Source organism: Oncorhynchus keta, chromosome 26, assembly GCF_023373465.1.
Source record: "Oncorhynchus keta strain PuntledgeMale-10-30-2019 chromosome 26, Oket_V2, whole genome shotgun sequence".
Lineage (NCBI taxonomy): Eukaryota > Metazoa > Chordata > Actinopteri > Salmoniformes > Salmonidae > Oncorhynchus > Oncorhynchus keta.
Genome location: NC_068446.1, coordinates 12,862,988 through 12,874,821, shown reverse-complemented (window position 1 = coordinate 12,874,821; position 11,834 = coordinate 12,862,988). Strand labels below are relative to the sequence as shown.

The following is an 11,834-nucleotide window of genomic DNA, read 5'->3' as shown; positions in this document are numbered from 1 at the left end:
CCTGGTTGTATGTGTTGTGACTGGCTGACAGGGAGTGAGTTGGTTGTTTTATTCCTCATGTATTAAAAAAAACGGGGCTTACAGTTAAAAGCTGTAAGGTTTGGGGACTACTTTTTGCAAGGACTACTAGTCGACCATTTCCCATGAGACAGAGAAAAGACAAGTGCTAATAAATATATTGACTGTCACAGCTTAATTTTCTGTTTGAAGGATCTAAACTAGATGGAACTTTTCCTCGTTTTTGCCTATTACAATAATCAAGAAATACCTTGATTTGTTTTCAAATCTATCGTGTCTGTATATAGAGTTTTATCTTGCATATGTTATCAGGTTCAGCATATGTGCTACATTTATCAGGGTAAATTAATTGTTACATTTTATTCAATTTTAGACAACTCAAACATAGGCAAAAGATGATTGAACAGTCAGAGCTGCAATGAGTCCTGGGTCTATTCACCAAACCATTTTACCCAGCTAGGGCATCTTAACATAGCCCAGTGACGTGTCCCACATGACACCCTGTCCCCTATATGGTTTACTACTTTTGACCAGAGCCCTATAGGACCTGGCCTAAAGTGGTAAATCATATAGGGAACCGTGTCATCTGGGACAGACACCAAAAGGTGCACAGGTTACAAATTAATGTCATTATGTAGCTACACTTATCAGACACCAGGGAGCGCTATTGGATTAGAATTTTCACAAGTGAAATTATTTTCTAGTTGGGTCATAGATGAAAGGGGAAAATAATCTCTTTAGATTTACTAATTTGGTAATATATGTCTTATACATCCTTCATGCTCTACTTGAGCCATGTTCACATTGTAATTGGTGTGTCTACTGCCTGTCTGACAAAAGTATTATGAAATAACAGGCTACATGCTTATTCAAGGAACATTTCACTCCAATCAGTTTGTCAGATGTTTTCCAACTTCAAAAATGGTCTAATCTAATCATGAATAAGACTGCATTTTATATCTCACCTAATTAACCTTTATGGAGCCACTTATGGGTCTTGGTGGAGAAAAATAAACAGCCAGGCTAATCCATATCCTCTTTTTTTTAATTATTATTTCCCTCTTTTTTTATTCGTTCCCTCTCTTTATTAGCTTACAAGGTTTATCCATTCCCTCATGTTTTATTAGTTCCCTCTTCTCTTTAGGCTACCATGATGGTCCCACTTGGCCTATAACATATTGCAGCCAAAATTGTAATTATATTTAATTACGTGCTTCAAATGGTGATGACCACTGACCATTCAATAGCTTATTTCCATATGCCATAGAGATTTTATATGCCTCTGAATCATAAGGGCAAATAATAGAAACGGGCATGCAAAATCACTTGAGTGCAAATTTGGTGTAATTATGTGCTCTCATCCCTAGGCAGGAATTCTGCTTCATGACCGTAAATCTGTATTTCGGAGGAGTTTTTTTTAGCTATCTATACCCTAGCCTGGCAAATGTCCAATTGAACGTATTGTAATTGCAACAAAGCAAATAGCTATCAGTGGCTTGTGTTAAATATAAAATGTGTCTACTCTGGTCTTGGCACGTGCGCTCCAGCCAACTACTGACAGATACAGTGCCTGTGCGGGTAGGCTAGTCGACATGAGATTATTATGGATAATAGCGAGAATATTTGTATTTGTCAAACGGCAGTCAAGCATCGATCCTCATGTCACACGAGATATTTATTGGAAACCGGCATAAAACGCTTCACCGTGCACGTTCACCACTCTGAAGTTAATCAATTTATTTCATCTGTAGCCTAACAAACTGCATGTTTTCACGAGTCATCGTGGGAGGACAACACACCATATCATCGCGTGACTCCCAAGTTTACTTAGATGTGATGGTTATAGGCTATATCAATAAATGCGCATAAAGGCTTTCCGCCCCCATTTCGCGCATAATACGTCCCCCCTCCCCGATAATAGCAGTCAGTTAACATGACCTTTATGAATTATGAGGCTTTTATGTGATTTATGTTTTATATTATTGGCCTACATAAATTCTTCAAAATTCACAAAAAGTGATGTTAGCTGTTGAGGATGATCTCATATACATTGAACAAAACGGGATGTATTTTGCCATAAGAAAATAGGGGGGTATATTCAAAATAATTAGTAGACAAATATTTTTTTTATAGTTGTAGGTAAAAGTGTCAATTAAACTTATTGGATCTCCCTAGGGGTTAGGGTTAGGCATGAGAACCAAGGAGGTTTAGGGTTAGGACTCAGGCCTCAGGAATGGTTGGGGTTAGGTATGGAGGCCAGAGAGGTTAAGGTTAGGAATCAGGTCTCTGGGGTGGTTATGGTTGGGTTTTATTGGCCAGAAAGGTTATGGTTGGGACTCAGGTCTCTGGGGTGGTTAGGGTTCGGCACAGGGGCCAGAGAGGTTAGGGCTCAGGCCTCGGAGGTGGTTAGGCTTAGAATAGTTACAGACAGTCCTTCAAAAGGAAAAGTCTATATACTAGCAGATGATAGCTACAAGATCTATACATGCATATTTATGTAGATTTATATTTAGAGATCCAAGCTGGTTTCAGGGCATTTTGTATTATTCTGTATCCAAATCTGAGATTTAGTATGGTATGTTTCGTATGGTATGTATACATTTTTGGATTCCATCACCCATTTACGTTATGAATTACAATTCGTATTATATCTTACAAACTTACAAAATGTATGATATGTTACGAATTCTAGCTAGGTGACTAATGTTAGCTAGCTGGCTAACTAGGCTATGGGTTAGGGTTAATTTTGGGGATTTAAGTTAAAGGGTTAAAGTTAGAGTTAGGGAAAGGTTAGCTAACATGCAAAGTAGCTAAAAACTAGTAAGTAGTTGAAGTTGCTCATTAGCTAAAATTGTCTGTGATGAGATTCAAACTCCATACCAAATGTCACATATCACACTAATTTGAATGTACCCGATTTAAAGTTAATATGTTATGTCTAGTCTATGAGACCATGCTGAGAGAGAAGCTACAGAAATCCACAAGGAGTTCAGGAGTAATTTATATGAACAAAAACTAACGATTTAAGGAATAAAAAACAGAGGGAATGGATAATAAAATAGAGAGAACAAATAAATATTTTGGAGGATATGCGTCGGATGGCCGGCCATGTCTTGGGTTTCCACTAGTTACCACAGTCACAAAGTCAAAATTGGCTATAGGCTTTCGTAAATATGAATGAAAACAAAAAGCGTTAGGCATAAGGTTAGCAGTGTGGTTAGGGTTACGGGTAGGTTTAAAATCAGATTTTAAGAAGATAAATGGTAGAAATAGGCGGGGTTTATTACTTATTGATTGTGGTAACTAGTGATGACACAATTCTAGGGCTGCCACACCTAGGGGAAGGCCTTAGGGCAAGTCACGAGCCAACCTAAAGAGGATTTAGTCTATCAAATTGATCTAAAAGCCCATGAATAAATAGAATAGGACCAAACCTATGCATATAGGGGCGGCAGGTAGCCTGGTGGTTAGAGCGTTGGATTTGTAATCGAAAGGTTGCAAGCTAGAATCCCTGAGCTGACTAGGTGAAAATATGTCGTTCTGCCCGAGCAAGGGAGTTAACCCACTGTTGCTAGGCCGTCATTGAAAATATGAATTTGTTCTTAACTGACTTGCCTAGTTAAATAAAGGTAAAACAAATATATATAGGCTACGTTTTTTTGTTTGTATACACAACTCCACTGAAGAATGGTGCAAATCCTTGTTGCAGACAGACTAAACTTGTAATAAACACATCCAACAGAAAATTCTACTTTCAGAAAGGTTGTGGGACTGTGGTTCTGGCCGGGGGAGGTTCTGGAAATTTTCGAGTTTATCCCTCGGGGTAAACGAAGCAGAGGCTGTTTGGAACCAATGGGAATCAAGCATCCACTCCCCTCGCTCTGTAAATTTGAGTTCAGTTGGGTTGGGTGCCGCCACAGTGCAGTGCAGTCTCGCCGAGGGACTTTGGATGGGCTCTGAGGAGTTCGATGCGCCACAATAGGCGTATTGTTTTGGGAGTTTATGTTTTCTTTTCAAACTTCTATTTCAACTACTACGCATTTCTTACAAGTCTCCACACTTTCTGGAGGTTTTTATTAGGAGAGTGAAGGAGGGCGGTGCAGGATGAATGGAACTACTTCTGAGAAGGCGGCATCGAGCCTGTCGTCTGATCTCCACGCCACAGTGAGCTGTCACCCTGGCTCCAATGATTTCCCGACGCTGCCAAAGTCTTCTCCCATGGACATGGGGTTCTACAGCGGCCAGACGACGCACAGCCACCACGGCTACTACCCCAGCCACGGCCAGTCCTACTCTCAACCAATGAAACCATACTCGTATCATCACCATTACAATCTCCATGGGATTGGGGTATCGGGGGCCTACATTGCAAAATCGGAATACCCTTATCCCCATAAGCAATACGCTCATTATACCCGGGACATACAGTCACATCTCCAAGATATCGGTAAGATTTACGCATGAGACGCGTTGCCATTTTTGGCGAATAAAGAGTTTCACAAAGAGTCTCGAAGTTATGTTTATTAATAATGTCAATGTGGCCCATGTTAAATTAACCATCCCAAATGCGTAGGCTATCGCTTATCGACGAGGACCAACCTTTATGCCACATAATTTAAATGGGCCTATTTAAATTGATATGAATCGAATTTACATTTGGTCAGCCTAATATTGGTGTTGGGCATTCATTTGGGAGTTCAAATGTTTCGAAAATAGTATAAGTTAGCGTAGTCTCCTATTGATTTTTTTGGCCTACCTACATTATTTTACATACATGATTATATTGTGCATGTTTATTTATACAGTAATTATTATTCAAGGTGTCCTCATGTGGGATATGAACTCAAGACCTCTTGGTTCATGGGATTTAGAACTTTCTACTATGCCACCATGTCTGTGTAATTTACTGATTTAACCTGTATTCCTACACTGGACTTCAAAGTAAATCTCAGCTTTGTATAATACACTCAAGAAAAACTATTATATTTATCAGTGATTCAGGAGTAACATTAAAATATAATATGCCCCACCAACATTAGACAACTATACAGAAAACCCTCAAATGTTGAGATAAGTACATGAAATCAATGATGAAAGAATAGTCAGATTAAATTATAGCAGTTAAGGCAGTCGTTTGCTAAATGCAGAGATGTATTATGTATCATGACACTTGAGGTCAGATGTTCAAATGTGAAAAAATGTCACATGTATTCAATATAGAGTTCACATTTTTACATGTGAGGAGAATAATGTTTTCACTTCACATGTGAAAAACTTTCAACTGTTGTCACATGTAGCATGGTATCACATGTTGAAATTTTGCCTCCCAATATTCTCAGATTTATTTCATATAACATGTTTTCATGTGCTGAAATGTTTTCACGTGTTGCTTTTACATGTTATCGCATTTACTTAATGTGATACAAAAAATCTGCAAGGATATGCTATGCAGAAACATCTTGTTTGCTATTCTGCTTTCTAGGCTGCAAAGCTAACATGTGATATGTGACTATTTTTAATTAAAAGAAAATGAGCTAAATCCTACCCCATTTTGTATTTTTGTAAAAATAAAAGTCTTAAGTACCAAACAGTCATTCTAATTCTCATGTAAAATAGCATTTTGAGTGACTAAAATATTACCAATAATATTTGTTTTGGATAGAAGTGCTCAAAATGAGCTCATAGCAAACCACTAGGAAGTTTGAAAAGACAGGCGAGTGGGCGGGGAGCATATATGAGAGCTCTCAAGCGACTTGGTTGCACTGAGCAGTGTTGCAGTAAAATCATCTCAAGCAAATTTGGTGATATAAAACGCACCTCAAACAACATTGAAATTGCATCAATGGTGTCAAAAATGTTTTATACATTTCCCGTTTGGCATGTCTCTTGTCATGCGGTTCACAGCAGCACTAACGAATGTCTTGACTTGACAACTGCGTCAGAGTTTTGAACGACCCTTCCCTCCCTTTTGTTCCATGATGGCTGAAGACCTAGCTAGCCAGTAGTTAGCTAACACCAGACACAGATTATTAACATTGCCATAGATGAATATGACAAACTTTTAATTATATTTGCTGATACCCTACCACCAACTTTTGGCACTGTAAAGTAGCTATCTAGCTATATAAACCATGTGTAGCCGATGTAAAATGTTAGCGGGGTGCGCGGTAATAGCGTTTCAATCTGTGACGTCTCTCGCTCTGAGACTTTTGTGGAGCGATGGGTAATGATGCTTCGAGGCTGGCTGTTGTTGATGTGTGCAGAGGGTCCCTGTTTTGAGCCCAGGTACCGGCGAGGAGAGGGACGGAAGCAAAACTGTTACATTGATGCTGTTGACCCGGATCACTGGTTGCTGCGGTAAATGGGGCTGAGTGTAACCAATGTGAAATGGTTAGCGGGGTGCGCGTTAATAGCGTTTAAATCAGCTACTTTACTCGCTCTGGGACCTTGAAGTAGTTATTCCCCTTGCTCTGCAAGGGCTGTGTCTTTTGTGGAGCGATGGGTAACGATAATTCAAGGGTGGCTATTGTTGATGTGTGCAGAGGGTTCGAGCCCAGGTAGGGGTGAGGAGAGGGATGGAAGCTATACTGTTACACAGGCCCAATTGCAACCACGCCTTCTCCGATGTTGGTTACAAGGTGGTACTTATTTAAAATTAGGGTATTAATTTTCTATTACCTATCACCTTAATAATCCCGCCTCCTGAATCCAATTGTTTGACATGGGGGAGGGGACCAGTAACTTTATGATCAAATTTGATCAATGTAGAAGCAACAGTCATACTTTTCATACATTGGTCATCATACTTTGATCTGGTTTCATCCAAATATCATTACATTTCATGAAATACATGATTTTGACTGTTCTTTACCTTTAAGATGAGCTCCCAGGGAATAGTGTATTATATACTTTTTATCCTAAAATTCAAATTACCCATTGGGCCTAGTCTACTTTGATTGTTTTGCAATAAAACACTATGCTATTAAGCTCTTAAATAATATAAATTGTTCATATGGCCTAGAATGAAAATGAAAATGTAGCCTATTCTATAAACGCAAAAGACTTCCTTATTTTTTCCAAAATTGGTTTTGCAAAGCAGCTGAAACCTTCACATTTGAGAGAGAACTACTATTGTGTAGTTGTCATTGGTAATTTTAGTGTTAACAATGTTTAGGTATCCAGGCCCTATAACATACCGTTTAGCTGGTAACATTGACATTCCAGGAAGAATCTTTCTCTTTGAAATTGGCCCGGGGCTAAGCCCAAAGCCACATGCATCAACATGAGGTGTCACGACATGTCAGTCTGACACACATTACTTTTTGGCTCTAGCCTGTCTTAGAGTTTTGACTTGATCACTCCATGTGAAAACACCACAAACAATACATGAAGGCTAAATAGCCTATATACTCGATGCACCAATCATCTTCTCTCATTAGTGACACCTCCCATAATAGTGTGAGGGGCATTGTAATATCTTGGACAGAGACATTTTGTGCACCAAACCCTGTTTAGGCTATTGAGTAAAGCCTATTTCAGAACTGGTAAAAACAATGTAAGGCATAATCATATTTTTTTTTAATGATGTTTACTTATGAAATATATCATGAATTAATCTGTTATCATAATACTTTTTTTCTGTAGGCATAGGCCTATACTCTACTGTTGAAGCCCTCTGTAGTCTAGTGTAAATGTATGAGCCCCTCAAGTCCTTTAGCCTACTAATGCTCTGTTGTCAATTTTCATTTTTTTAGGGAAAGAGGAACCAGAGCCTGAGGTGAGAATGGTCAACGGAAAGCCTAGAAAAATCAGAAAACCTCGCACCATATATTCTAGTTACCAGCTCGCTGCGTTGCAACATCGCTTTCAGGGAGCTCAGTATTTGTCTCTTCCTGAGAGAGCCGAACTAGCTGCTCATCTCGGCGTGACACAAACACAGGTGAGGAAGCCACATACCACTGTTATGACACGCTGTTGAGAGATTAAATATCTCTACGATTTATGTTCATTTGTCTAATAAAACCATGAACTATGCTGGCATCTTTTTGCATACTGTAATTCTTAGTGAATCATCTGAGACGTTATAGGTTTTTATCGCTTTTAATTTTCAAAAGTATTTGGTACATTTTCACAACAGATGATCAAAAAGGCAGTTGTTTTAAACTCATAGCACATGTTCAATTGACTTAATACAACATGCAAAATCATAGTCACTTTTTCACCAAACTTAATTAAATGTTGTTTTTTAAAACCTTTATTTAAGTAGGCAAGTCAGTTAAGAACAAATTCTTATTTACAATGACGCCAGCCAAATCCAAACAATGCTGGGCCAATGGTGCATGGCTCTATAGGACTCCCAATCACATCTGGATGTGATACAGCCTGGATTCAAACCAGGGACTGTAGTGACACCTCTTGCACTGAGATGCAGTGCCTTAGACCGCTGCGCCACTCGGGAGCCCAACTTAAACAGTGTTTCATCTAGAAATACATGTTCATATAAAGTAATTTCCTTTCACAATGCAATGCTCACATGACTTTTGATATGATTAACTTTTCTTTTGTTAAAAGACATGTTACAATTACTTAATCTGACTGTTCTTAATTGATGATCATTTAAAAATTTAGTAAACCTATAGATTGTACACTTAAACTGGTTTGTCTACTACAGATTTTGAGAATTACATATTAAAAAGTATGTCTGTAAAGTATAAACATAAAGATGATACTACTATGATGACTCTGATTTTACTTCACATTAAGTAAAAAAATTAATCGGATCAGAGATGCACTTTATGTAACAAATCAAAGTGTATTGGTCATGTACACAGATTAGCTAATGTTACAGCAGTTGAATGAAATGCTTGTGTTTCTAGCTCCTACAGTGCAGTAATACAATATCAATACAATACCAATGCATAAATAATCCAGAAAGTCCAAAACAAGAAAGAAATGCATTCCCTATACAATAAACATGTATCCAAAATGAAGTTTGCCATGACAAAAGGTTCTTCCCCAGGTACATGAACAATGAGGATAATTACTGCAAATTCAATGAGAAACGGCCAAATGCTCAAGACAGGCTTAATGCAAACTAGTGTCTGCTAAAACGTATTTCTTTAATTTCTTTCATTTGATTACATTGTGAATATGTCTTCAATCATCATACCTTTGATCACACATGGGATAGAAATTATGGAAATTTGATGTTTAGTCAATTTTAATGGGTAGTGCAAGTGCATAGCTTAATGTGGAAACAGTGTCATGTACTGTTATTTACAGTACTGGAGCATACTACATTCAAAGTACAAATTTGAAACATGTATCTTACAATTCACCACATATTTGTACATTTTTTACCAAAGTGATAAAAAAAACAGTATTGTTTATATTATATGTCAAATATAATATTAATATTTATTAACCTCCTGTTTGTTTTCATATCTGATAATTGATAGCTTCATTTATGGATCTAAGTTTGCATCTGGATTCCAAATTTCAATGCAATATAATTAGGTATATTCTATTCTAATAAGGCATAGAGTGTCGATATGAAATTACAACACTTTGCTAGATAATACATTTTTAACTCATACCGTCACATTTTCTGGTACAAACATCCCAAACAACCTGTAGCTCAAATTATTTTTTCTTCCAGGTCAAGATCTGGTTCCAGAATCGGCGTTCCAAATTCAAGAAGCTGTACACATACGGGGAAGTTCCACTGGACCATAGCCCAGGAGCCAGTGACTCTATGTCCTGCAATTCACCCCCGTCCCTGGCCATTTGGGACAGTAGTATACCCACAGACCCTGCCACTAGAGAGCAGGCTCCCCAGCCCTCCCTCAGCTCCTCTCTATGTTATGTGGAGGACTACACTCATCACTGGTATCAACAGACCTCACAGTCACGTTCACAGCACTCAGGACTGGTTCTTCAGCACACAACACCACCAAAGAATATGGGGGCGGTGTACTAATACAAAACATATCGGAACAAACTGTGGTCCAACAACATGGCCGCTCATTGGAAATAAAGCCTAGAGGGCTGTGATGGGATTTGTGTGCAAATACAGAGGGCTGAAGTTCACGGGCAAGTTGGGAATGCACAAGGACTTATTGTCTCTGTTGTTCCTTTTGGATTCAAAACAGATGAACTGTATACAAAAAGAATGGACAAATCCATGTTCTGTTTAGATGGATGTTTAGAGTGATGAGTTGCTAATATTATCAGTGGCTCATTTCACTCTGTTGGAGAGAGATTTGATATGAGAATGGATGGAAAAGCAGCCTATTTGGTGGCACTTTCCTTTATAGTGGACCCCTGTGGGACCATTAAATGAACATATTCTTTGATCTACAGCTATTCAAATATATACTGTCAGTGCATTCAACACCCTTTGTTTCTTCACAATATGAAACACCCACAGATACATGGAAGTGGTGTGTACCATTTTCATACATTCATAAATTATACTTACCATTTCTTGCATTTATATAGATGTAATTAAGGCTCAATTCACATATTGAGCCATAAAACATTTTATTACACAATGGTTCAAAACAAAACATCTCTTGGAAGTTGCAGAGAACTATAGGAAATAAAAACATGTATTTGGTACTTTGCATTTGCAATAGATTTTTGGTAAAAGCCATAAACTCAGGTTGTTATTTATAATGTAGCCTATTTTATACTCTATTGATATGTTAATAGAACTTCAATGTGAGAACTTAACATCTAATTGTGACACTTTGGTGCCTGAGAAACACATATTTTGTAGTTAGTCTTTTGTGTGAATAATAAAGTTTTTGTTTTTATTAATTATATTTACACCAATTGAAATGATGTAATATTTGCACACACACAGATAACATTAAAATCTTGTTTCCATAGACTTCTTTATACAAATTATCCAATGAAACGGTTGTAAGGACAAAATGGAATGGAAGAAATTATATATTAACAGTCCAGACCAATAAATATATAGGCGCTTAGAGTTTGATCTCTATTGAGATGGAATCACGTTATATATTTTTTTAAATTCTCACTTTGGTACTACTTTCACAAGTATGTGGTGAATATTTTAAACTTTAGCACAAAAACACTTGCAACACAGCCAGTCTTACATTCAACACCTTTCATAGTGCATTCATTTTGTTTGTAAACATCTGCCACCGCACAACCATATATCCAAAATATATGTTTACTGTGAAATATAATTAGTACATTGGTTTCTAGTACATTGGTTTCTAATTCTCAATTTAGTTATTTTAACAACCATTTAACCCAATACCAAAACATGTAAGATACATGATTCAAAATTGTCCTTTGAATGTAGTATGCTACAGTACTGTAAATTACAGTACATTACACTGTTTTACAGTAGGCTATACACTTGCACTACCCATGAAAATGGACTGAACATCACATTTCCATCATTTCTATCCCTTGTGTGATCAAAAGTGTGATCATTGAAGACATCTTTCACAATGTAATCAAATGAAAGAAATTAAAGAAACAATCTTTAGCAGACACTAGTTTGCATCAAGCCTGTCTTGAGCATTTGGCCATAGGTTTTGATTGAAATGGCAGTAAATATCCTCATTATTCATGTACCTTGGGAAAAACTTTTCGGTCTGGATTGGAATCATTGCATGCCTCCTCTATAGCCAGAAGGAGGGTGGTACGCTCATGGGGATGGCAATTATACGTCTTCCATCTGTATTGTAGTCATGTATTGTAATTTGCAGTACTGTACTTATGTATTTGCAGAAGTCCTGTATGTGGCTCAGTTTATTAAAGCATGGTACTAGCAA

At 37.6% G+C, this 11,834-nt stretch overlaps 1 protein-coding gene across 1 annotated transcript; it reads left to right on the top strand.

Annotated features, from left to right (window-relative positions):
* The first annotated feature begins 3,876 nt into the window (after positions 1-3,876).
* On the top strand, positions 3,877-11,834 carry LOC118358969 (homeobox protein Dlx3b-like). Its single transcript, XM_035737044.1, has 3 exons — positions 3,877-4,465; positions 7,773-7,957; positions 9,677-11,834. Exons 1-3 carry the CDS (start codon positions 4,123-4,125, stop codon positions 9,995-9,997), a joined length of 849 nt encoding a protein of 282 aa, XP_035592937.1. The 5' UTR covers positions 3,877-4,122; the 3' UTR covers positions 9,998-11,834.